At 47.5% G+C, this 27,606-nt stretch overlaps 2 protein-coding genes across 2 annotated transcripts in view; both read right to left on the bottom strand.

Annotated features, from left to right (window-relative positions):
* Positions 1–78: 78 nt before the first annotated feature.
* LOC140932319 (collagen alpha-3(VI) chain-like) lies at positions 79–13,893 on the bottom strand. The gene is made up of 16 exons (XM_073381941.1): positions 13,470–13,893; positions 12,579–13,151; positions 11,688–12,260; positions 10,797–11,369; positions 9,906–10,478; positions 9,015–9,587; positions 8,124–8,696; positions 7,233–7,805; positions 6,342–6,914; positions 5,451–6,023; positions 4,560–5,132; positions 3,669–4,241; positions 2,778–3,350; positions 1,887–2,459; positions 996–1,568; positions 79–677 (listed from the first exon to the last, which is right to left on the bottom strand). Exons 1-16 carry the CDS (start codon positions 13,891–13,893, stop codon positions 79–81), a joined length of 9,045 nt encoding a protein of 3,014 aa, XP_073238042.1.
* Positions 13,894–19,671: 5,778 nt separating this feature from the next.
* The window catches only part of LOC140932318 (collagen alpha-6(VI) chain-like), a 14,805-nt gene continuing 6,870 nt past the window's right edge, over positions 19,672–27,606 (bottom strand). The window contains exons 2-8 of the mRNA XM_073381940.1: positions 26,942–27,526; positions 26,055–26,275; positions 23,420–23,771; positions 23,004–23,305; positions 22,473–22,740; positions 20,958–21,530; positions 19,672–20,333 (exon numbers count right to left, since the gene is read on the bottom strand). Of these exons, the coding sequence (XP_073238041.1) occupies positions 19,672–20,333; positions 20,958–21,530; positions 22,473–22,740; positions 23,004–23,305; positions 23,420–23,771; positions 26,055–26,275; positions 26,942–27,526 (2,963 nt within the window). The remainder of the gene's footprint in view (positions 20,334–20,957; positions 21,531–22,472; positions 22,741–23,003; positions 23,306–23,419; positions 23,772–26,054; positions 26,276–26,941; positions 27,527–27,606) is intronic.

Below are 27,606 nucleotides of genomic sequence, written 5' to 3'. Positions count from 1 at the left end.
AGCTGACAGCGCAACCACATCATATCTATGGCGCTTGCCACATGCATCTGACTGCTACTAGGGCACTGGGCATTAGAGCTAAGGACAAGACAAATGATACTTACCGGCCAGTTCGCAAGCTCTGCTGGTTAGGTTGGCCAGTTTCAGCATGAGGTCTGTAAAGTCTGCGGCCACCACCACATCCTCGTCAGTCTCTGTTATCGATCGCAGTTCATCTGCGTCCACACCGGAGCCAATACCCACGGCTAGGACGCGAACGCCTGCCTTCCGCAAGGGATCAGAGGCCACTTTCAAGTCCTTGGCGTCCTTTGCTTGCGTCTGCTTGCCGTCGGTTATTAGTATGGCAATCTTAGGCACGCCCGGCCTCGCTGCAGGGAAGATGTCCGTGCTTGCTAGATCCAAGGCCATGTCGATTCGTGTCCGGCCCCTCTCGTAAGGTAGAGCGTCTACAGCTTTGGCGAACTCCTCCGCGGTTGCATACTGTCCGAATCGAGCCTGTACGGAAGCTGTGCTACTGTATAGGACCATCGCTGCTTGACTCTGACCTGGTGCTACGCCAAAACTCCTGGCTACCTGCTTGACAAATTCCTTCTGCTTAAGGTAGTCTGTTCTTCCAATGCTGCCCGAAGAGTCCAGGATGAAAGCCACATCCACGGGAGAGCTACATGGCGGTGGTGCTGGTGAGAAGGAAAGGCAAGTCAGTCACGCTCAGGTCAAGTGCGCCTGGGCAGCCTGTAAAAACTCAGCATTGATCCCAGCCCGGGCCTCATAGCCTCGCAAGGTGCCAATTGCTGACGCGCTCAAGGGCTAACAAAACAGTGCCAGCTATCATACCGACCACACTTTGGTTGCCGGCCACCAGTCTGTTAAGGCACATTCACTTGGCGGGCTAGCTGACAGCGCAACCACATCATAACTATGGCGCTTGCCACATGCATCTGACTGCTACTAGGGCCCTGGGCATTAGAGCTAAGGACAAGACAAATGATACTTACCGGCCAGTTCGCAAGCTCTGCTGGTTAGGTTGGCCAGTTTCAGCATGAGGTCTGTAAAGTCTGCGGCCACCACCACATCCTCGTCAGTCTCTGTTATCGATCGCAGTTCATCTGCGTCCACACCGGAGCCAATACCCACGGCTAGGACGCGAACGCCTGCCTTCCGCAAGGGATCAGAGGCCACTTTCAAGTCCTTGGCGTCCTTTGCTTGCGTCTGCTTGCCGTCGGTTATTAGTATGGCAATCTTAGGCACGCCCGGCCTCGCTGCAGGGAAGATGTCCGTGCTTGCTAGATCCAAGGCCATGTCGATTCGTGTCCGGCCCCTCTCGTAAGGCAGAGCGTCTACAGCTTTGGCGAACTCCTCCGCGGTTGCATACTGTCCGAATCGAGCCTGTACGGAAGCTGTGCTACTGTATAGGACCATCGCTGCTTGACTCTGACCTGGTGCTACGCCAAAACTCCTGGCTACCTGCTTGACAAATTCCTTCTGCTTAAGGTAGTTTGTTCTTCCAATGCTGCCCGAAGAGTCCAGGATGAAAGCCACATCCACGGGAGAGCTACATGGCGGTGGTGCTGGTGAGAAGAAAAGGCAAGTCAGTCACGCTCAGGTCAAGTGCGCCTGGGCAGCCTGTAAAAACTCAGCATTGATCCCAGCCCGGGCCTCATAGCCTCGCAAGGTACCAATTGCTGACGCGCTCAAGGGCTAACAAAACAGCGCCAGCTATCATACCGACCACACTTTGGTTGCCGGCCACCAGTCTGTCAAGGCACATTCACTTGGCGGGCTAGCTGACAGCGCAACCACATCATATCTATGGCGCTTGCCACATGCATCTGACTGCTACTAAGGCCCTGGGCATTAGAGCTAAGGACAAGACAAATGATACTTACCGGCCAGTTCGCAAGCTCTGCTGGTTAGGTTGGCCAGTTTCAGCATGAGGTCTGTAAAGTCTGCGGCCACCACCACATCCTCGTCAGTCTCTGTTATCGATCGCAGTTCATCTGCGTCCACACCGGAGCCAATACCCACGGCTAGGACGCGAACGCCTGCCTTCCGCAAGGGATCAGAGGCCACTTTCAAGTTCTTGGCGTCCTTTGCTTGCGTCTGCTTGCCGTCGGTTATAAGTATGGCAATCTTAGGCACGTCCGGCCTCGCTGCAGGGAAGATGTCCGTGCTTGCTAGATCCAAGGCCATGTCGATTCGTGTCCGGCCCCTCTCGTAAGGCAGAGCGTCTACAGCTTTGGCGAACTCCTCCGCGGTTGCATACTGTCCGAATCGAGCCTGTACGGAAGCTGTGCTACTGTATAGGACCATCGCTGCTTGACTCTGACCTGGTGCTACGCCAAAACTCCTGGCTACCTGCTTGACAAATTCCTTCTGCTTAAGGTAGTTTGTTCTTCCAATGCTGCCCGAAGAGTCCAGGATGAAAGCCACATCCACGGGAGAGCTACATGGCGGTGGTGCTGGTGAGAAGGAAAGGCAAGTCAGTCACGCTCAGGTCAAGTGCGCCTGGGCAGCCTTTAAAAACTCAGCATTGATCCCAGCCCGGACCTCATAGCCTCGCAAGGTGCCAATTGCTGACGCGCTCAAGGGCTAACAAAACAGCGCCAGCTATTATACCGACCACACTTTGGTTGCCGGCCACCAGTCTGTCAAGGCACATTTACTTGGCGGGCTAGCTGACAGCGCAACCACATCATATCTATGGCGCTTGCCACATGCATCTGACTGCTACTAAGGCCCTGGGCATTAGAGCTAAGGACAAGACAAATGATACTTACCGCCCAGTTCGCAAGCTCTGCTGGTTAGGTTGGCCAGTTTCAGCATGAGGTCTGTAAAGTCTGCGGCCACCACCACATCCTCGTCAGTCTCTGTTATCGATCGCAGTTCATCTGCGTCCACACCGGAGCCAATACCCACTGCTAGGACGCGAACGCTTGCCTTCCGCAAGGGATCAGAGGCCACTTTCAAGTCCTTGGCGTCCTTTGCTTGCGTCTGCTTGCCGTCGGTTATTAGTATGGCAATCTTAGGCACGCCCGGCCTCGCTGCAGGGAAGATGTCCGTGCTTGCTAGATCCAAGGCCATGTCGATTCGTGTCCGGCCCCTCTCGTAAGGTAGAGCGTCTACAGCTTTGGCGAACTCCTCCGCGGTTGCATACTGTCCGAATCGAGCCTGTACGGAAGCTGTGCTACTGTATAGGACCATCGCTGCTTGACTCTGACCTGGTGCTACGCCAAAACTCCTGGCTACCTGCTTGACAAATTCCTTCTGCTTAAGGTAGTTTGTTCTTCCAATGCTGCCCGAAGAGTCCAGGATGAAAGCCACATCCACGGGAGAGCTACATGGCGGTGGTGCTGGTGAGAAGGAAAGGCAAGTCAGTCACGCTCAGGTCAAGTGCGCCTGGGCAGCCTGTAAAAACTCAGCATTGATCCCAGCCCGGGCCTCATAGTCTCGCAAGGTGCCAATTGCTGACGCGCTCAAGGGCTAACAAAACAGTGCCAGCTATCATACCGACCACACTTTGGTTGCCGGCCACCAGTCTGTTAAGGCACATTCACTTGGCGGGCTAGCTGACAGCGCAACCACATCATAACTATGGCGCTTGCCACATGCATCTGACTGCTACTAGGGCCCTGGGCATTAGAGCTAAGGACAAGACAAATGATACTTACCGGCCAGTTCGCAAGCTCTGCTGGTTAGGTTGGCCAGTTTCAGCATGAGGTCTGTAAAGTCTGCGGCCACCACCACATCCTCGTCAGTCTCTGTTATCGATCGCAGTTCATCTGCGTCCACACCGGAGCCAATACCCACGGCTAGGACGCGAACGCCTGCCTTCCGCAAGGGATCAGAGGCCACTTTCAAGTCCTTGGCGTCCTTTGCTTGCGTCTGCTTGCCGTCGGTTATTAGTATGGCAATCTTAGGCACGCCCGGCCTCGCTGCAGGGAAGATGTCCGTGCTTGCTAGATCCAAGGCCATGTCGATTCGTGTCCGGCCCCTCTCGTAAGGCAGAGCGTCTACAGCTTTGGCGAACTCCTCCGCGGTTGCATACTGTCCGAATCGAGCCTGTACGGAAGCTGTGCTACTGTATAGGACCATCGCTGCTTGACTCTGACCTGGTGCTACGCCAAAACTCCTGGCTACCTGCTTGACAAATTCCTTCTGCTTAAGGTAGTTTGTTCTTCCAATGCTGCCCGAAGAGTCCAGGATGAAAGCCACATCCACGGGAGAGCTACATGGCGGTGGTGCTGGTGAGAAGGAAAGGCAAGTCAGTCACGCTCAGGTCAAGTGCGCCTGGGCAGCCTGTAAAAACTCAGCATTGATCCCAGCCCGGGCCTCATAGCCTCGCAAGGTGCCAATTGCTGACGCGCTCAAGGGCTAACAAAACAGTGCCAGCTATCATACCGACCACACTTTGGTTGCCGGCCACCAGTCTGTTAAGGCACATTCACTTGGCGGGCTAGCTGACAGCGCAACCACATCATAACTATGGCGCTTGCCACATGCATCTGACTGCTACTAGGGCCCTGGGCATTAGAGCTAAGGACAAGACAAATGATACTTACCGGCCAGTTCGCAAGCTCTGCTGGTTAGGTTGGCCAGTTTCAGCATGAGGTCTGTAAAGTCTGCGGCCACCACCACATCCTCGTCAGTCTCTGTTATCGATCGCAGTTCATCTGCGTCCACACCGGAGCCAATACCCACGGCTAGGACGCGAACGCCTGCCTTCCGCAAGGGATCAGAGGCCTCTTTCAAGTTCTTGGCGTCCTTTGCTTGCGTCTGCTTGCCGTCGGTTATAAGTATGGCAATCTTAGGCACGTCCGGCCTCGCTGCAGGGAAGATGTCCGTGCTTGCTAGATCCAAGGCCATGTCGATTCGTGTCCGGCCCCTCTCGTAAGGCAGAGCGTCTACAGCTTTGGCGAACTCCTCCGCGGTTGCATACTGTCCGAATCGAGCCTGTACGGAAGCTGTGCTACTGTATAGGACCATCGCTGCTTGACTCTGACCTGGTGCTACGCCAAAACTCCTGGCTACCTGCTTGACAAATTCCTTCTGCTTAAGGTAGTTTGTTCTTCCAATGCTGCCCGAAGAGTCCAGGATGAAAGCCACATCCACGGGAGAGCTACATGGCGGTGGTGCTGGTGAGAAGGAAAGGCAAGTCAGTCACGCTCAGGTCAAGTGCGCCTGGGCAGCCTGTAAAAACTCAGCATTGATCCCAGCCCGGACCTCATAGCCTCGCAAGGTGCCAATTGCTGACGCGCTCAAGGGCTAACAAAACAGCGCCAGCTATTATACCGACCACACTTTGGTTGCCGGCCACCAGTCTGTCAAGGCACATTTACTTGGCGGGCTAGCTGACAGCGCAACCACATCATATCTATGGCGCTTGCCACATGCATCTGACTGCTACTAAGGCCCTGGGCATTAGAGCTAAGGACAAGACAAATGATACTTACCGGCCAGTTCGCAAGCTCTGCTGGTTAGGTTGGCCAGTTTCAGCATGAGGTCTGTAAAGTCTGCGGCCACCACCACATCCTCGTCAGTCTCTGTTATCGATCGCAGTTCATCTGCGTCCACACCGGAGCCAATACCCACTGCTAGGACGCGAACGCTTGCCTTCCGCAAGGGATCAGAGGCCACTTTCAAGTCCTTGGCGTCCTTTGCTTGCGTCTGCTTGCCGTCGGTTATTAGTATGGCAATCTTAGGCACGCCCGGCCTCGCTGCAGGGAAGATGTCCGTGCTTGCTAGATCCAAGGCCATGTCGATTCGTGTCCGGCCCCTCTCGTAAGGCAGAGCGTCTACAGCTTTGGCGAACTCCTCCGCGGTTGCATACTGTCCGAATCGAGCCTGTACGGAAGCTGTGCTACTGTATAGGACCATCGCTGCTTGACTCTGACCTGGTGCTACGCCAAAACTCCTGGCTACCTGCTTGACAAATTCCTTCTGCTTAAGGTAGTTTGTTCTTCCAATGCTGCCCGAAGAGTCCAGGATGAAAGCCACATCCACGGGAGAGCTACATGGCGGTGGTGCTGGTGAGAAGGAAAGGCAAGTCAGTCACGCTCAGGTCAAGTGCGCCTGGGCAGCCTGTAAAAACTCAGCATTGATCCCAGCCCGGGCCTCATAGCCTCGCAAGGTGCCAATTGCTGACGTGCTCAAGGGCTAACAAAACAGCGCCAGCTATCATACCGACCACACTTTGGTTGCCGGCCACCAGTCTGTCAAGGCACATTCACTTGGCGGGCTAGCTGACAGCGCAACCACATCATATCTATGGCGCTTGCCACATGCATCTGACTGCTACTAAGGCCCTGGGCATTAAAGCTAAGGACAAGACAAATGATACTTACCGGCCAGTTCGCAAGCTCTGCTGGTTAGGTTGGCCAGTTTCAGCATGAGGTCTGTAAAGTCTGCGGCCACCACCACATCCTCGTCAGTCTCTGTTATCGATCGCAGTTCAACTGCGTCCACACCGGAGCCAATACCCACGGCTAGGACGCGAACGCCTGCCTTCCGCAAGGGATCAGAGGCCACTTTCAAGTCCTTGGCGTCCTTTGCTTGCGTCTGCTTGCCGTCGGTTATTAGTATGGCAATCTTAGGCACGCCCGGCCTCGCTGCAGGGAAGATGTCCGTGCTTGCTAGATCCAAGGCCATGTCGATTCGTGTCCGGCCCCTCTCGTAAGGCAGAGAATCTACAGCTTTGGCGAACTCCTCCGCGGTTGCATACTGTCCGAATCGAGCCTGTACGGAAGCTGTGCTACTGTATAGGACCATCGCTGCTTGACTCTGACCTGGTGCTACGCCAAAACTCCTGGCTACCTGCTTGACAAATTCCTTCTGCTTAAGGTAGTTTGTTCTTCCAATGCTGCCCGAAGAGTCCAGGATGAAAGCCACATCCACGGGAGAGCTACATGGCGGTGGTGCTGGTGAGAAGGAAAGGCAAGTCAGTCACGCTCAGGTCAAGTGCGCCTGGGCAGCCTGTAAAAACTCAGCATTGATCCCAGCCCGGGCCTCATAGCCTCGCAAGGTGCCAATTGCTGACGTGCTCAAGGGCTAACAAAACAGCGCCAGCTATCATACCGACCACACTTTGGTTGCCGGCCACCAGTCTGTCAAGGCACATTCACTTGGCGGGCTAGCTGACAGCGCAACCACATCATATCTATGGCGCTTGCCACATGCATCTGACTGCTACTAAGGCCCTGGGCATTAGAGCTAAGGACAAGACAAATGAGACTTACCGGCCAGTTCGCAAGCTCTGCTGGTTAGGTTGGCCAGTTTCAGCATGAGGTCTGTAAAGTCTGCGGCCACCACCACATCCTCGTCAGTCTCTGTTATCGATCGCAGTTCATCTGCGTCCACACCGGAGCCAATACCCACGGCTAGGACGCGAACGCCTGCCTTCCGCAAGGGATCAGAGGCCACTTTCAAGTCCTTGGCGTCCTTTGCTTGCGTCTGCTTGCCGTCGGTTATTAGTATGGCAATCTTAGGCACGCCCGGCCTCGCTGCAGGGAATATGTCCGTGCTTGCTAGATCCAAGGCCATGTCGATTCGTGTCCGGCCCCTCTCGTAAGGTAGAGCGTCTACAGCTTTGGCGAACTCCTCCGCGGTTGCATACTGTCCGAATCGAGCCTGTACGGAAGCTGTGCTACTGTATAGGACCATCGCTGCTTGACTCTGACCTGGTGCTACGCCAAAACTCCTGGCTACCTGCTTGACAAATTCCTTCTGCTTAAGGTAGTTTGTTCTTCCAATGCTGCCCGAAGAGTCCAGGATGAAAGCCACATCCACGGGAGAGCTACATGGCGGTGGTGCTGGTGAGAAGGAAAGGCAAGTCAGTCACGCTCAGGTCAAGTGCGCCTGGGCAGCCTGTAAAAACTCAGCATTGATCCCAGCCCGGGCCTCATAGCCTCGCAAGGTGCCAATTGCTGACGCGCTCAAGGGCTAACAAAACAGCGCCAGCTATCATACCGACCACACTTTGGTTGCCGGCCACCAGTCTGTCAAGGCACATTCACTTGGCGGGCTAGCTGACAGCGCAACCACATCATATCTATGGCGCTTGCCACATGGATCTGACTGCTACTAGGGCCCTGGGCATTAGAGCTAAGGACAAGACAAATGATACTTACCGGCCAGTTCGCAAGCTCTGCTGGTTAGGTTGGCCAGTTTCAGCATGAGGTCTGTAAAGTCTGCGGCCACCACCACATCCTCGTCAGTCTCTGTTATCGATCGCAGTTCATCTGCGTCCACACCGGAGCCAATACCCACGGCTAGGACGCGAACGCCTGCCTTCCGCAAGGGATCAGAGGCCACTTTCAAGTCCTTGGCGTCCTTTGCTTGCGTCTGCTTGCCGTCGGTTATTAGTATGGCAATCTTAGGCACGCCCGGCCTCGCTGCGGGGAAGATGTCCGTGCTTGCTAGATCCAAGGCCATGTCGATTCGTGTCCGGCCCCTCTCGTAAGGTAGAGCGTCTACAGCTTTGGCGAACTCCTCCGCGGTTGCATACTGTCCGAATCGAGCCTGTACGGAAGCTGTGCTACTGTATAGGACCATCGCTGCTTGACTCTGACCTGGTGCTACGCCAAAACTCCTGGCTACCTGCTTGACAAATTCCTTCTGCTTAAGGTAGTTTGTTCTTCCAATGCTGCCCGAAGAGTCCAGGATGAAAGCCACATCCACGGGAGAGCTACATGGCGGTGGTGCTGGTGAGAAGGAAAGGCAAGTCAGTCACGCTCAGGTCAAGTGCGCCTGGGCAGCCTGTAAAAACTCAGCATTGATCCCAGCCCGGGCCTCATAGCCTCGCAAGGTGCCAATTGCTGACGCGCTCAAGGGCTAACAAAACAGCGCCAGCTATCATACCGACCACACTTTGGTTGCCGGCCACCAGTCTGTCAAGGCACATTCACTTGGCGGGCTAGCTGACAGCGCAACCACATCATATCTATGGCGCTTGCCACATGCATCTGACTGCTACTAAGGCCCTGGGCATTAGAGCTAAGGACAAGACAAATGATACTTACCGGCCAGTTCGCAAGCTCTGCTGGTTAGGTTGGCCAGTTTCAGCATGAGGTCTGTAAAGTCTGCGGCCACCACCACATCCTCGTCAGTCTCTGTTATCGATCGCAGTTCATCTGCGTCCACACCGGAGCCAATACCCACGGCTAGGACGCGAACGCCTGCCTTCCGCAAGGGATCAGAGGCCACTTTCAAGTCCTTGGCGTCCTTTGCTTGCGTCTGCTTGCCGTCGGTTATTAGTATGGCAATCTTAGGCACGCCCGGCCTCGCTGCAGGGAAGATGTCCGTGCTTGCTAGATCCAAGGCCATGTCGATTCGTGTCCGGCCCCTCTCGTAAGGTAGAGCGTCTACAGCTTTGGCGAACTCCTCCGCGGTTGCATACTGTCCGAATCGAGCCTGTACGGAAGCTGTGCTACTGTATAGGACCATCGCTGCTTGACTCTGACCTGGTGCTACGCCAAAACTCCTGGCTACCTGCTTGACAAATTCCTTCTGCTTAAGGTAGTTTGTTCTTCCAATGCTGCCCGAAGAGTCCAGGATGAAAGCCACATCCACGGGAGAGCTACATGGCGGTGGTGCTGGTGAGAAGGAAAGGCAAGTCAGTCACGCTCAGGTCAAGTGCGCCTGGGCAGCCTGTAAAAACTCAGCATTGATCCCAGCCCGGGCCTCATAGCCTCGCAAGGTGCCAATTGCTGACGCGCTCAAGGGCTAACAAAAGAGCGCCAGCTATCATACCGACCACACTTTGGTTGCCGGCCACCAGTCTGTCAAGGCACATTCACTTGGCGGGCTAGCTGACAGCGCAACCACATCATATCTATGGCGCTTGCCACATGCATCTGACTGCTACTAAGGCCCTGGGCATCAGAGCTAAGGACAAGACATATGATACTTACCGGCCAGTTCGCAAGCTCTGCTGGTTAGGTTGGCCAGTTTCAGCATGAGGTCTGTAAAGTCTGCGGCCACCACCACATCCTCGTCAGTCTCTGTTATCGATCGCAGTTCATCTGCGTCCACACCGGAGCCAATACCCACGGCTAGGACGCGAACGCCTGCCTTCCGCAAGGGATCAGAGGCCACTTTCAAGTCCTTGGCGTCCTTTGCTTGCGTCTGCTTGCCGTCGGTTATTAGTATGGCAATCTTAGGCACGCCCGGCCTCGCTGCAGGGAAGATGTCCGTGCTTGCTAGATCCAAGGCCATGTCGATTCGTGTCCGGCCCCTCTCGTAAGGTAGAGCGTCTACAGCTTTGGCGAACTCCTCCGCGGTTGCATACTGTCCGAATCGAGCCTGTACGGAAGCTGTGCTACTGTATAGGACCATCACTGCTTGACTCTGACCTGGTGCTACGCCAAAACTCCTGGCTACCTGCTTGACAAATTCCTTCTGCTTAAGGTAGTTTGTTCTTCCAATGCTGCCCGAAGAGTCCAGGATGAAAGCCACATCCACGGGAGAGCTACATGGCGGTGGTGCTGGTGAGAAGGAAAGGCAAGTCAGTCACGCTCAGGTCAAGTGCGCCTGGGCAGCCTGTAAAAACTCAGCATTGATCCCAGCCCGGGCCTCATAGCCTCGCAAGGTGCCAATTGCTGACGCGCTCAAGGGCTAACAAAACAGCGCCAGCTATCATACCGACCACACTTTGGTTGCCGGCCACCAGTCTGTCAAGGCACATTCACTTGGCGGGCTAGCTGACAGCGCAACCACATCATATCTATGGCGCTTGCCACATGCATCTGACTGCTACTAAGGCCCTGGGCATTAGAGCTAAGGACAAGACAAATGATACTTACCGGCCAGTTCGCAAGCTCTGCTGGTTAGGTTGGCCAGTTTCAGCATGAGGTCTGTAAAGTCTGCGGCCACCACCACATCCTCGTCAGTCTCTGTTATCGATCGCAGTTCATCTGCGTCCACACCGGAGCCAATACTCACGGCTAGGACGCGAACGCCTGTCTTCCGCAAGGGATCAGAGGCCACTTTCAAGTCCTTGGCGTCCTTTGCTTGCGTCTGCTTGCCGTCGGTTATTAGTATGGCAATCTTAGGCACGCCCGGCCTCGCTGCAGGGAAGATGTCCGTGCTTGCTAGATCCAAGGCCATGTCGATTCGTGTCCGGCCCCTCTCGTAAGGTAGAGCGTCTACAGCTTTGGCGAACTCCTCCGCGGTTGCATACTGTCCGAATCGAGCCTGTACGGAAGCTGTGCTACTGTATAGGACCATCGCTGCTTGACTCTGACCTGGTGCTACGCCAAAACTCCTGGCTACCTGCTTGACAAATTCCTTCTGCTTAAGGTAGTTTGTTCTTCCAATGCTGCCCGAAGAGTCCAGGATGAAAGCCACATCCACGGGAGAGCTACATGGCGGTGGTGCTGGTGAGAAGGAAAGGCAAGTCAGTCACGCTCAGGTCAAGTGCGCCTGGGCAGCCTGTAAAAACTCAGCATTGATCCCAGCCCGGGCCTCATAGCCTCGCAAGGTGCCAATTGCTGACGCGCTCAAGGGCTAACAAAACAGCGCCAGCTATCATACCGACCACACTTTGGTTGCCGGCCACCAGTCTGTCAAGGCACATTCACTTGGCGGGCTAGCTGACAGCGCAACCACATCATATCTATGGCGCTTGCCACATGCATCTGACTGCTACTAAGGCCCTGGGCATTAGAGCTAAGGACAAGACAAATGATACTTACCGGCCAGTTCGCAAGCTCTGCTGGTTAGGTTGGCCAGTTTCAGCATGAGGTCTGTAAAGTCTGCGGCCACCACCACATCCTCGTCAGTCTCTGTTATCGATCGCAGTTCATCTGCGTCCACACCGGAGCCAATACCCACGGCTAGGACGCGAACGCCTGCCTTCCGCAAGGGATCAGAGGCCACTTTCAAGTCCTTGGCGTCCTTTGCTTGCGTCTGCTTGCCGTCGGTTATTAGTATGGCAATCTTAGGCACGCCCGGCCTCGCTGCAGGGAAGATGTCCGTGCTTGCTAGATCCAAGGCCATGTCGATTCGTGTCCGGCCCCTCTCGTAAGGCAGAGCGTCTACAGCTTTGGCGAACTCCTCCGCGGTTGCATACTGTCCGAATCGAGCCTGTACGGAAGCTGTGCTACTGTATAGGACCATCGCTGCTTGACTCTGACCTGGTGCTACGCCAAAACTCCTGGCTACCTGCTTGACAAATTCCTTCTGCTTAAGGTAGTTTGTTCTTCCAATGCTGCCCGAAGAGTCCAGGATGAAAGCCACATCCACGGGAGAGCTACATGGCGGTGGTGCTGGTGAGAAGGAAAGGCAAGTCAGTCACGCTCAGGTCAAGTGCGCCTGGGCAGCCTGTAAAAACTCAGCATTGATCCCAGCCCGGGCCTCATAGCCTCGCAAGGTGCCAATTGCTGACGCGCTCAAGGGCTAACAAAACAGCGCCAGCTATCATACCGACCACACTTTGGTTGCCGGCCACCAGTCTGTGAAGGCACATTCACTTGGCGGGCTAGCTGACAGCGCAACCACATCATATCTATGGCGCTTGCCACATGCATCTGACTGCTACTAAGGCCCTGGGCATTAGAGCTAAGGACAAGACAAATGATACTTACCGGCCAGTTCGCAAGCTCTGCTGGTTAGGTTGGCCAGTTTCAGCATGAGGTCTGTAAAGTCTGCGGCCACCACCACATCCTCGTCAGTCTCTGTTATCGATCGCAGTTCATCTGCGTCCACACCGGAGCCAATACCCACGGCTAGGACGCGAACGCCTGCCTTCCGCAAGGGATCAGAGGCCACTTTCAAGTCCTTGGCGTCCTTTGCTTGCGTCTGCTTGCCGTCGGTTATTAGTATGGCAATCTTAGGCACGCCCGGCCTCGCTGCAGGGAAGATGTCCGTGCTTGCTAGATCCAAGGCCATGTCGATTCGTGTCCGGCCCCTCTCGTAAGGCAGAGCGTCTACAGCTTTGGCGAACTCCTCCGCGGTTGCATACTGTCCGAATCGAGCCTGTACGGAAGCTGTGCTACTGTATAGGACCATCGCTGCTTGACTCTGACCTGGTGCTACGCCAAAACTCCTGGCTACCTGCTTGACAAATTCCTTCTGCTTAAGGTAGTTTGTTCTTCCAATGCTGCCCGAAGAGTCCAGGATGAAAGCCACATCCACGGGAGAGCTACATGGCGGTGGTGCTGGTGAGAAGGAAAGGCAAGTCAGTCACGCTCAGGTCAAGTGCGCCTGGGCAGCCTGTAAAAACTCAGCATTGATCCCAGACCGGGCCTCATAGCCTCGCAAGGTGCCAATTGCTGACGCGCTCAAGGGCTAACAAAACAGCGCCAGCTATCATACCGACTACACTTTGGTTGCCTGCCACCAGTCTGTCAAGGCACATTCACTTGGCGGGCTAGCTGACAGCGCAACCACATCATATCTATGGCGCTTGCCACATGCATCTGACTGCTACTAAGGCCCTGGGCATTAGAGCTAAGGACAAGACAAATGATACTTACCGGCCAGTTCGCAAGCTCTGCTGGTTAGGTTGGCCAGTTTCAGCATGAGGTCTGTAAAGTCTGCGGCCACCACCACATCCTCGTCAGTCTCTGTTATCGATCGCAGTTCATCTGCGTCCACACCGGAGCCAATACCCACGGCTAGGACGCGAACGCCTGCCTTCCGCAAGGGATCAGAGGCCACTTTCAAGTCCTTGGCGTCCTTTGCTTGCGTCTGCTTGCCGTCGGTTATTAGTATGGCAATCTTAGGCACGCCCGGCCTCGCTGCAGGGAAGATGTCCGTGCTTGCTAGATCCAAGGCCATGTCGATTCGTGTCCGGCCCCTCTCGTAAGGTAGAGCGTCTACAGCTTTGGCGAACTCCTCCGCGGTTGCATACTGTCCGAATCGAGCCTGTACGGAAGCTGTGCTACTGTATAGGACCATCGCTGCTTGACTCTGACCTGGTGCTACGCCAAAACTCCTGGCTACCTGCTTGACAAATTCCTTCTGCTTAAGGTAGTTTGTTCTTCCAATGCTGCCCGAAGAGTCCAGGATGAAAGCCACATCCACGGGAGAGCTACATGGCGGTGGTGCTGGTGAGAAGGAAAGGCAAGTCAGTCAAGCTCAGGTCAAGTGCGCCTGGGCAGCCTGTAAAAACTCGGCATTGTCCCAGCCCCGCCTCATAGCCTCGCAAGGTTTTAAGTACCTCCTCTTCGAAAGCGTGTAAAGAGGGGGAGCTATTACACGGACCACAGTTTCGTCTGTTAAGGCGCATTTACTTAGCGGGCTGCTTTACCTAGTATTCATATACTAGAAATACGTTAAGTGGAGGACCTTTGCGTAGTTCGTGGGTGCAAGATGTAGGTAGAAAAGGAAATAAGGTAATAGGGAAGAAAAGAGATAAATTTAAGAAACTTACGCTCTATAAAGAAAGAAATCTGCAATGACTAAAGACGGCTGAAGGTAAAGGTAAAAAAAAAAGACATCAATGGAAGAGAAAAAGAAAAATAGTTGCCGCCCGAAATCGAACACGGGAGCTTTTATGCTCAGCACCGTTTCGTTACCACTACGCCACGTGAGGACAAATATGGAAGGAGGTGATGACATTTTAAAGCCTTTCCCTTAGAACTTCCGCCAGCGCACTCTGTATAAAGTTGATCGAGCGCTATTAAACACAATCTCAAAGAGATATTTCAGGAGAATGACTGCTGTTTTGAAGGTAAAAATTCAACTAAAACGCATTTCATCGTATTTAAAGAACAGATGCCCTTTCTAAGCCGATACGGTTAAAACTGGTCTGCAAGGAAAACATGTCGTTTGGTACCTCCATTTTTGCTCATATCTTAAGGCTGGTGATCCAAATCGCTCCCATTTGTGGCCCTCCACAGGAGTTTGATGCTAAAGGTGAAAGCATGCTCACGAAAAGCTTCTACTTTAAAAAAAAAATTAAATTCTAACACGCTTAGCACACTAGCCATCTTGCCTCATTAGAAATTTCTTTTGTTTCAAAGGACACGCCCGCGATAATTAAGTGTGACTACGTATCAAGAAAAGAGGGTGAAATTAAAAACAATAGGTATTATTTCCTTTTGTAGAATCTCCCATATTTGATCATTTTGAAATGGCTTAAACAATGGCATCTTTACACATGAAAACTTCCGATGACTAACGAGGCGGCAAATTTGAAAGTTCGGTGAGTGTGAAGTAATGAACAATATTCCTCGGGGGGAGGGTAAGAGTTATATTTGCCTCGAAGCGATACTTACTTAGGGGCAGAGGGTGAAGAATACTGAATGTCACCTTATCGGTTCGGTTACACAATGGTAAAGGTTTTTAAAGGTCCTTTGCGAATATTGTTCCTACAATTGCCGTCCACATGCAAAAGACGTAGTGCGTTTAGTTTATCGTACTTCACGGTGGCCTTTTTACAAGTGTTTCTATTCTCTTTCAAATCTCGCGCTACATTTGGCAGGTACAAAACACAGGTCACAAGTACAAGTCACTGCTGTATTGATAAATAACTGAGATAAGCAGTTTGCCCTTAAGCTAAAATTCTATTTTGGATTTTGATTAGGGGTAGGAGACACTTAAGGTGTTGTTTATTTACCATAGCACAGTGACCTGTAGTTTATCCTGCCCTTATGACCTGCGTTTTGTACCTGCTGCGCTACATTGATTAATTTGAATAACCAATAGAGTACCGAAGTGATGGCGTCATAAAAATGAAATTTGTGGAATTATGGGATTTGTTAAGATATTCTGAAAGAACAACGCGCAAGACGTCTACTCGCTAAAAATTAGCAATTCGGGGCAAATTGTCTCTGAGATATTAGCCCAGTTATGCTGTGACGATTCCATACAAATCCTTCTAAATTTGGCTTGTTTCATAAGATTAGGAACAGGTAAGATTTAGAAGGCTTTGTATTGAGTCATCGGAGCATAACTGGGCTAATATCTCAGAGACAATCTGCCCCAAATTGCTAATTTTTGGCGAGTAGGCGTCTTGGACGTTGTTCTTTCAGAATATCTTAACAAATCACATAATTTGGCAAATTTCATTTTATATGACGTCACACTCTATAGAGGCACTCGGTAAAGTTCCATTCCTTCAGCGGGTTATTAAGTTGAAAGTGCTAAATTCAGCATCCTTCGATTCAATTCAATAAATATGCACCAGGCTACCAGACAAAATGTTTCATTGAAGACTCCCACAAAGTGTTTCATCAAAAAAAGCGGGACATTTTATTCCTCTGATTATCTTTTGTCGAACTCACACGTAAATTCTCCTTTATATGGAGAGGAAGTGATCGAATACTATGTCCATTCTGCTCGCCAATACTAACAACAACAAGCGAACAACAATGATCTAAAACATCTCACCTTCGCAAAGTTCGGCCTACAGAACGTTTCTCGAAATGCTCGTAGCACGCTACAGAAAACAAAAGATTTGGTGCGCGAAGTTTACCTAAACAAAGCCAAGTGTGTCTTTTTTTGTTGTAGCAATTTAATATTGCATATTCGTGATCTAAGACACGCTAAGCGTGTCGTGAGCGTGCTTTCACATTTAGCACCAAAATCCTGTGGACGGTCACATTTGCTCTTAAAAGTACTTTTGCATTCGAAATTCACTGCAAAAAGCACTTATCACCCCTAAAACGGTCACTATAAAAAACCAAGACCAAAGCAAGACACTCATCGGTGTTGCCTGGAAACACAAAATGCTCCGTGACGTCACACTTTTGTTTCTTCCACATTTAACGTCTTTAGACGGTTTGGGTTATGGTTTCCTGTCTTTCTAGTCACATTTACTTTGCTGGCTAGCTCACTGCTCAATCGCATTTATCCAGCTGTTCACACCTTATTTTCTTTAGGTCATCTTTGTTTCTAAAGTTTATTTTCATTTAATACCTGTTACTTTAAGTTGAAAAATGTTTTGTGAGACCTTATTTAAAATGTACTTTTGCTTCATTACTTTGGTAATGATTTTTTTTAACTGAATATGCCTGTGTAAGACACTGTCTAATTATTTATGAACTGTTTAAACCCTTGGGAGAAGTTAATAATGAAAACAAAATGCGTTTATAATTATTACTTCGCAATCTGCTTGTATAATGGGAAGCACTTATAGTTTTAAGACCTTTGCATACACTTTCATTTTTGTTACTATAATGTAGAGCAAATATTTAATAGTCCTCGGTCTCATAAACAAGGAGCGGCGTTTTTCAATACTATTAGTTCTGCTATCACTTAACTCTCTACCTTTGGCATTCTTCAAACGTAAACAAAAAAGGTTCCCACATCTCGAGATAATGACTGTTTAAACTGAAATTTGGCTTCAGACCCACTAGGTCCTTGTCTATTTCGATTATTGCTACATTTTTGCTTATTCAGTTTCACTCTATTTAACCGACATGACAGCTATCTCAGACGGCCACGTAAATGCCATTTCACTTAAAAGGTTAGAAATTGCAGCCTACGTTATCACAAACCGAAGAACCCTTTCCAAATAAAAATATCTAAAAAAATATAAGCTTTAAGCTGCTGTAACACTTCATGAAAGCAAAAATGTAGAAGGGTCGACAATAGGCCACTTCCGAGTTCCAGAAACCCGAACTTTCAAAATGAGGCCAAGTGCGCAACCTTTCATGTGAAAATGAGTTTTATTTGCATGAGAATGAAGATAATTTCCATATCAACGACTGAGCAACCTCGATGATACAGAAGCCAGGGGGGAACTAGGAAATGGCCTTTTGGTAACGTCATGTGTTGTCAGTATAAAACATGGACTGCGGACTGGGTATACAACACGGACTAAGTATAAATGCGGACGACGGACCACGTTGGTAAAAACTGTGCTAACTGATTTTAGGTGAGGTAAATTAAGATCAAAAGATCACTAAATAGCACAACACGTGAGTTTCAGTTATGAATACTCCTAGAAATTCTTGGTGGATGTGTACCGCTCGGTTCTCCGAATCTGAGCCTGACCAAAATGCTATTTTCTACACCTATTTTTAGACCTACAATAATGTCGGTCTCTAACATCCATGGCAGGGGTCACAAACGCGATGTACATGTTTACATAGGTGTAAATCATCTTAGAATATAACGATGGATGATATATTTAATTTCGGTTATTATTCATTTATAGGTGAGTAAACCCCTCCCCCTTTACCCAACTGCCCCTATATTGACCTTCTCATCTGGGTTCTTCATTGCCTCATATCCACAAGGCTTTGAAATGGAGTTGTGGCATCTATAAGAATGTCACTCTCACTAACGTCAATACTATAATACTATTTTTTTATTCGGTGCCCCTCAATTTCATATCTTCTACTTGTTAAAACTATAAAGCGAATTTCTTCTAACTCCTCCATTTTATAAAATACAGAGTTTCATTTTCAGTTGCCTTCAGCAGCGACATAACCTTCCTTGCTCATCCAGTTATTCTTTCCTTCCCCTCGCCGATGTGGGGAGAATAGACTGGGTGATCAGCCAACGGATCGAATTATGTTTGGGTGTGAGGCAAGGAGCTGGGACTACTGTTTTATGCTAGTCCGCTATCCGTTGCTCTCAGTTTTACCTTTCAAAGGCTGTTTTTATATACACAGTCCGTAGTCCGTAGTCCGCGTTTTATACCTAGTCCGTGTTTTATACTCAGTCCGTAGAGACCGTGATTATGCCCAGTGCACAGTCCGGGGTCCGCAGACCATGTTTTACACTGACCGGTTTACGGTGAACAAGAAACTATTAAAACTGCTTGAAAACCGTATCTTTGACAGAACACTGAGGCTCTTACATTTATACCGCATAAGTGGTAGTACCCCCCTTCCCTAACAACTGTTTACTAACTTCGTTTCTTACGCGTGCTACAAAAATCTTGTTGAAAGTATGGTATATATAATTGGAATCCTACAGAATGTCTTACAGTATAAATTGCTTTCTTCAAATTACCGACTGTCTCACCGGACAACGTTTCCATTTCGTTTAACACAGTTATATTGAATGCTAACCTGGAAGAGGATGAAACTCTTGAGATGATTTCGCTCCCAGCTTGAAGCTTGGGATGTATCTGAAGACAAACGATTAATCGGCGTGCTTTCAACGATGTCGGGAAGCAGCAAATTCCACATTGAGCTTCCGAGGCCGAAGAACGCCAAAAATGGCACAAGAGATAGTTGTATTTTAAATAGATTGATCATTTCGTCGGTCTACAGCACCAAATACCACACGGTTTGCAACACGAAGTCCAACAACTTACATGTAACTACTTTGTTGCGTGACGCCTTGTCTTAAGTGACACTTGCAAACGGAAACGGAAATTGTACAAAAAACGGGCTTCGATTTCAACAAACACCTCCATTCTTCGCATGCACGAGGACAAAGTTGTTTCAATTTTGCCAGGTTCTTTCTCTTTGCGCAGTCAATGTAAATACCTGTTTTGTTTATTAGACGCCGTTCGAGCCAAGAAATGACGGAAACTATGATTTTGTTACCAAAAAGCGTCGGTATGTGTTTGTCTTCAAATTGGTACCTTTCAAAATTGAGCTCTTGAGCCACACGAGATTCCATTAGGGTCTGATAGATTGTACTCGAAAAAGTAGCCGTATAAGCCCCTAGCAGTGCTAGTACGTCTCTTTCAGTTTAGCTCTGCAGGGCCCCAAGGAAGGCTGGCCGAGATACTGACCCTGAATTCCGTTTTGTTTTAGAGGTGAGTTTAACTCAGTTTTGTGAATAAAAAACATATGTATCAATTAAGGTGTCAGATGAATAGTTTAAAAACTTCAGGGAAAACACTTTAACGATTTTTGCCATTTTGCATATCTTCTGGCTAATATTTCTCTTTTCTAGAAGAAGTTGATCGTAGGAATCAGCCTGGAGAACATGGTCGTTTTCTTTCACCACTGAACGCAATTCGTGTGAGTCAATTTCGGTCCCAACGCCAAGAGCTACAACATTTACTCCTCCCTTTGTCAGCGTTTTCGAAGCTACATCCAACAAGTTCGCGTCAGACGCTTGCTGACCATTTGCAACCACAAAAGCTATTTTAGGTATTCCAACTCGGCCACTGGGAAAAATGTCATTGGCAGCGACCTCAAAGGCCTTGTCCATTCTGCTTTCTCCCCTTATATGTGGTAAATCTCGAACAGTATTTTCAAACAACTTAGTGCTCATTGAATCTCCAAATCGGAAACGAACTGAAGCCTTGTCGCTGTAGAGAACCACAGCCGCTCGGCTAGTGTTTGGTGAGATTCCAAAGCTCCTTGCGATAGATATCACCAGCGACTTTTGTTTTTGAAAGTTTTCTGCGTCGATGTTATCCGATGAATCCATCAAAAAAGCGATGTCCACGGCATGCACACATGTGGGTTTCTCTAGCAGTTCTGCGTGTAAATATGTGGAAACTTGTATGTATTCAGTGTTTGATATAAAGCCTGGCCAGGGGTCAATTTAATAAAACTTTAACAAGCGTAATTTACAAGTGTAGCCATTGTTTTAGGGTCAGGAAACAATAGCTACAATTACACTTGTAAAAGTTTTATTTAATTGACCCCAGGTGCCATAGGTATGGGCTAATGACCTGGACACCGTTGTTCAGAAGGTCAAAAAATGCTATACAAGGGATACGCAGTTAACCAGTATAAGAGAAAAAACAAAAACAAAATAGAAATGTAAAGCAAGGCAAAAGAACAGAAGATAAACAAGGGATATTTAAAAGCGATGCTCTAAACCTTTGTCATATACTGACTCCTCTTTAAAATGTGGTGTGTTTCTCTGCTGCTACTGGCACACTAGGATCAATTTCAAGACTGAGGATCATCTCACCGTACCGATTAAAAACAAGACAAGTCACCAGCGTGTGAAAATAACTTTGGAAATGGATAATGGATGGTCTGAAAACCGGCGTACCTCTAGACAATTTCTAGCTACGCCTTCAATGGCAGCGACTATACTTGTAGCGCCGGGCTGCAGCAGTTACATACCTCAAAAAATGCAACGATACTCACCAGCTGCGGTGCATATGGCTGCTGCGTTGTCACGAATTTTAAACATCAGATCGTGCGAATCTTGTAACTGAATCAAGTCTTGGTTTCGTTGGAGCACACTACGCCATTCCTTAGGATCGACACTTTTACCAGTTCCTAAAGTGACCACACGGACGTCCGCTTTCCTTGAATCTCGGAGGGTTCGCTTGACCTCACTACTGTCTAAACCAGCCATTGGAGTTCCATCGGTAAGAACTACAGCTAGTTTTGTTATCCCTGGTCTTGTTTTTGAAAATATTTCAGTGGTAGCTAAGTCCATGGCCATGCCCAATTGTACCCCCGTCTTACCATCCTCGTCCTTTTCTATTCTGTCTACAGCTTTTTCAAACTCACTGATATTTACATTTTGAGTTAAGTTGGTTTCAACCGACGCCCTTTCTCCGTAGGTGACAACTGCGAAACGCCAGTTCGTTGCAAAGCTCTTCTTCATGAGTTTAACGAATGTCTTTTGCTTGGCAAAGTCACTATTTCCCATATTTCCAGAGACCTGGATGAAAAATGCAACGTCCGCTGAATACGTACATGGAGGAGGAACTGCAAGAAATCAGGTTATTATTCATGGTATTAGTGGGCGGTATATAGCGAATCAAGAACCCTTTATTACGAATTAAACAAGAAAATGTACTAAACTCGACTTAAGGGATTATCTTTTCCTCCTAAATGTGACCCTGGCGTCTAATAGCCTGCGTTCACAGACGTATTTCCGATGCAGAGAAACGACGACCGGAAATACGCCTGTGTTCGCAAGCTAAGTGTCTAAGGCGCCAAATCCTTCGTTGACAGCATTCAAACTACACCTCTTGGACAAAAGAGGTAAAATAACTAATATCTGTTTTCCTCCTTTTTGTTTAATTATTATATCGTTTTTGCTCTTTTTCAAGGGAAAGATTGTATATACTATTGAGGATAATACAATTACTGAACCCGTACGTTTAGATCACCATATAAATTGTCTTTTGGCCAATATTTTAAAGGCTATTAGCTGCAGTATAGTGAGGTCGATTTTTTTTTACTTTGATTATAATAACTTTGCTAAATGAATCACGCGCTCATACGAAATTACAGTAGGACAAGTAAGGAGGGAAAAATTGCAAGAACTTAAGGCAGATTTATATTGATTTGAAATATGATCACTATCAGTGGCGGATCGAGGGGAGGGGCCTGGGGGACCCGGCGCCCCCCTTATTTTTGGACCAAACTGAGGCCTGAAGGGCCAGACCGAGCTCCCCTCTTATCTAAGGGTCTGGATGACCGCCCCCCCCCCCCCCCCCTTATCTCAAGGTCTGGATCCGGCACTGTCTATAATGTATTTTTATTGTTATTTATCTTTCGCGATACGTCTAGTTTGAAGGAAAATATGAATAGATAAGTTAAGACTTGGAATTCTTCTTACTATACATGTAAATTGCTTGTTAGTAAATAGTTTCTCCTTTTGCTTCTTCTGAAAATGGGGAAGAATGAGAGGCCAGAACTAACCTGTAGCGACGCATGTAGCGTTGGCCAATTCGACCGAATTTCTCAGCAGTTCAAAATAAGAGTCTATTATTATTACACCTCTGTCATTTTCCACCAAGGACCGTAAAGATGTGTAGTTAAAACTAGGACCAACGCCAACAAGAAGAACGCGGACACCCGCCTTCCTCAGCGACAAAAGAGAAGTTGTCCACCTTGAATTTTTCCATTCCTGTTCATCAAAAAAGACAACGGCTACGTGTGCAATTCCACCTCTCGCCTTTGAAAATACCTGGAATATATTTGAAACAATTAAATAAGGCAGTAAGATCTAGAAGTTCAGCCTCCCGCCCATGCCGGCATGATAGAAGTAGGCTGGTTTGGGGGTTTTCAACTGACCAATTATTGGTTTCAATTGATCGCAGGCTGAGGTCTATTTTTGTTGGAGGAATTCAGTTTGCTTCTTGCTTAGATTGGCCTTGGTTGATACTGTATATTAAATGATTCCTTCTAGTTTAATGAACAATACTCATGTTGAATGGACTTTTTCCGTACCTGTTTTTCTGCAAGTCTCAGTGCTTCTCTTAAATCTCCTCGATCTCTGCCATATCGCAAGGAATCAACAGCTCTTAGAAACATATCGGTGGATGAAATTGAATCAATACCTAAAGATACGTCTACCACAGCAGAAAACGCCCCGTAGGTCACAATGGAGGCACGGCTACCTCTTGAGTTGATCTGAAAGCCTTTTGCAATGGTTTTTACGGTAGCTTTTATTCTTAGGAAACTGTTCTGTCCTATCCCTCCAGAACTGAAGATGAACGCCAAATCTGCAGGTATATCGCAAGGCACTGGTTCTGCAAAACGTACATGAAACGTTTATGAAGTTTGTTAGTGATAAATGCACAAGAGTCGTGTTATTAAGTTTCTTTCTTTCTTTTTCGAATGGAGTGTCTGGAAAAGACTTTTACCTGTGAGAGAACATGTAGATTTGACCAAATTATTAATGTTTGCCACCAAATCCTGAAAGCTTCTTGCCAGTAAAACATCCTCATCTCTCTCCACCATCAAACGCAGCTCATCTGGATTGACGCCCTTGCCTACTCCCAAAACCAATAACTGGACCCCTGCCTTTCTTAAAGGTTTAGAAACTTCCCTAAGGTCCTTGGTGTCGGCTTCTTGCGTTTGCTCTCCGTCAGTGATAACCATAACAATTTGATGTACATCTTTACGGGCAGACGGCAAGACATATCTACTGGCAACTTCAAGTGCTCTGTCGATACGTGTTTTGCCTCTCTCGTGTGGAAGAAGATCAACAGCCCTCTACAATTACAAAAGGAACAACAAGGCCCCATGTTAGGGAATCCGGATTCCATTGATCCGGGAAATTTTTTTTCTTGTAGAATCCGGAATCCTGGGCTTTGAAATCCGGAAAATAACGCAAGGAATTCGAATCCCATTAATGATTGGAATTCAGAATCCAAGTTCCAATTGCAAAGAGTCCGGATCAAGTACCTGGAATCTGGAATCCACGGCTTAGAATCCAGAATCTAAGACTGGCTTTGAGTCCCTTACATGGGCGAAACAACAAGCAGTCTGGAAATCTTTGTCAACCTGAGATGTATTTCACTGAACTGTAAGTCGTATAAAGACGTCCAAGTCAAACTATTTTATCTATCATTTGTAATTTTTAAATACAGTCAAGATTGATTCCAAACATTACCCATTTAACCAATAAACGTTTTGGTCTTCAATAAACTGATGAAGTCATCAAATTACTTGATTAATGTGCAATTCATGAAATATATTTCAGCTTGCTTGGATTTTCTCCACGAATTATCCTTCTTAAAATAGCTTTTGCAATACTTTATGTACTTGTATGGTCATGCAAATAAAGCTTCGGTTGTCGTATACACCGCATAAGTAATTTTTTTTTCTTCACAATATACAGGGTGTCTCAAAAGTTCGTTCCTCTAATTTCATGCACTATAACTTTTGATCAAAACTTTATTTTTACATGAAATTTGTAGATGTTTATCTCTCTATCGGGTACTTGTATACAGAATTTCAGTAGCTGGCATGACCTTTTGGTTTTTTTTATCACATTCTTTAGCCGTCGCGGCATGGAGTGGGATACAGCGTGTAGACCCACAGATGATCCATTTTGAGCTTTTTTATCTCCTGGTGCGCAGCAGCCAGTTCAACCCCCAAACAATATTTGTTTAGTTTAGGCAGCTGAAGAAAAAATATATTTTGGGTATTCATCCGAAAAAGACAATAATCCCGGCCACATGAAGGCTTCTGTACTTCTTTACAAATTTGAGACGAGCTGCGCGTGACTTGGCCGACTAAGCAGAGGTTTTTTTGCGACCTCAGGGGCCTCTAATGTTAAACATTTTAAACAGCTTTTCATGACCCTTTCTGGACTTGGCTGGGTAACTATGTGAGTCTCCTCTTTTGTATCTAAAAAACTATTTATTTTTTTATTCAGGACTTTTGGTCTTCCCCTTCGTTTCTCTTGCCTTCAATAGCTTCATTTCTCCATGATCAATTTATCACCCAACATTTGGATTTTTCCGTTTTTTTTAGCAGTTTCTACAACAGATAAACCAGTAAATGGAAGTATACATGCTTATGCTCTCACGTAGCTAAACGTCTTTGCGTTAAGGGGGTTTAACTTTCGTGATATTCACAAAAACAAGGGAGCAATTCGAGCAATTACGGCTTTAAAATACAAAAAAATATGTGGCTGGAAAATATACTCGCGCACGCTCAACTTTGGCGCGGAAGAACACAAATCGAATATTCAACTTTCAACTTTCAACTTTCAACTTTATTTAAATTTGAAAATATAGCAAACGATACATTGGGACTGGCCTGCAGTTAGCGAGGCTATTCGAGGCAGGCCAGGCTACATAATTTACAACAAACTAGACAAATACAAAGAAATTAGGCATTGTAAGTATATACATTTTACATTAAATAGATAAGTTCTACTTAAATGCAAGGACAATAATTAAAGAGAAATTTTAAAAATAAAATAAAATGAAAATAAAGGACAAGAGAATTATTTTTTCATTTTCACGATGATCGTATCCACATCAATATAGGAGTCTTCAGTTTCAAGGAAATCGAGTAGCATTTCTTTTAGTGATCTTTTAAAAGCTTATTATTTTTTTTTTTTATTCGAGTCAAACGATGGCACAACAAGTATGAAAATAGTGAATTAGATTGAAAGACACAACCTTTATTTAAATGAGTTGCTTACCAAGTCCAATCGTATTGAAATACAGACTTACAAAGTACAGGAACGCACTTTTGGGACACCCGGTGTAGCCCGCGTTCGATATATCTAAATTCTAACATGACTCCTAGGCTTTTGGGACAAAATTGCACGACCCCATTGTCTTGCAATTCCCAAAGGAACTTGAGTACATTGAAAGAAAACCAAACCAAACATGTTAACTAAATATAGAAAAATGACAGAAAGCCCCGGAGTCATGTAAGAATTTTAATATATTGAACGTGCGCTGTTGTGCTAGGAATTAGACTACGTACGTGAAACAAACTTCTTAAACCACAATGGAAAAAAATATAGTTATTTACCTGGAAAGCCCCTGTACTTGCATAATCCGTGAACCTTATTTTTACGGAGGCAGAATTGCTGAACAGCACTACAGCAGCGCGGGATTGAGTTCTGGATATTCCAAAACTTTGGGCGATGGCATTTATGAAGGCTTTCTCCCTTTTGTAGTTCGTTCTTGAAATGCTTCCCGACGAATCCACAATAAATGTGATATCCACAGGAGAGTCACAAGTGGGGATTTCTGAGGATACAAAATTATTTTTAAGTAACACGGACCAGAAGCGTGTCCCTGTTATTCAGAAGAAAGAACTACATGTAAACTAGGAAGAAGATAAAGAAAAAAGTGAAGTAAAGCAGAGGCTGTTTTTAGTGTGTAACGACCCAGAAGTTTACTCATTAGAAACATCCCCTGCCTGACTACCGACTATATCATCATGTTCAACACATAGTACGTTTATGTTGAGGCTATTGCTAATTGTTCCGCATTAACAAAAAGATGTGTGGTTTTTAGAACGTTTGTATGAAATATAGAAACATTTTGAATCTTTCATTTCAAAGTCGATAAATAAACGTGAAAAATCCTAAGTTCCCGAGGAGATTCGAACCTATAAACTCCTGAGACAGGGCGGTCGCTTTAATCCACTGAGATTTTCGGATAGGCTAATGGAGAACATGGATACGATATCGTAGGTTGATACATGTATTTAACGCGCTTGCAGCGTTCTGCTGGGATCTGCAATGTCGAATGCGTGCTGTATGAAATAAAGGTGATAAATTTTAAGCTCGGTGAGTGATAGTAAAAGATGTGATAATTAGCAGGCCTCGAGCAAATGTTTGCGTAACAGTACAGCATTAACTGTGATCAGTTTATAAAGAACGCAAACTGCTTGCCGTGGTTGTGATTTACCTTCAATATCTTCGCACGCAGTCTGGGTCAGAGACTCCACAGCCGGTAACAAATCATCAAATGACTTTGCAATTATGACGTCCTTCTTGCTGCTAGCGATCTGCTCAAGCTCTTCCCTCTTCACTGATTTTCCAATTCCTATTGCAATGACTAGCACACCTACATCCTTCATGAGCTGTGATGCTTCATCTAGTGGTGTGTAAGAAAACCGTTTTGTCTGCTCTCCGTCAGTGAGCACAAAGGCAATTTTGGGTACCAGAAAGCGAGTGTTGACACGAGTCCTGAACAAATCATAATAGGCCCTTACGAGGGCAAGGTCTATTCTGGTGTAGCCCCGCTCATGCCTTAGGCCTTGTAAAGCCCTTTCAAAGGCCTGTGAGTTAGTGTAAACTCCAAACCTAATAACAGTGGTTGCTTTCGTACTGTATTGAACGACTGCCGCGCGTGATCCCGCTGGTGATATGTTAAATTTCTCCACCATTTTGGACACGAATGTTTTCATTTTTCTGTAATCTCTGGATCTGATGCTACCAGAGGAATCTACTAAGAATGCGACGTCCACAACCGGAGCACATTTCTCTTGTTCTAGATACAAAACAAACAAATGTGGTGAAAAAACGTCAATATATTTCTTTTACTAACCGAGTTCGAGGTCGGTAAAGAAA

The sequence above is a fragment of the Porites lutea genome, chromosome 3 (genome assembly GCF_958299795.1).
Source record: "Porites lutea chromosome 3, jaPorLute2.1, whole genome shotgun sequence".
NCBI lineage: Eukaryota > Metazoa > Cnidaria > Anthozoa > Scleractinia > Poritidae > Porites > Porites lutea.
The sequence above is the reverse complement of the archived record's forward strand: the minus strand, read 5'-3'. Positions and strand labels throughout refer to the sequence as shown.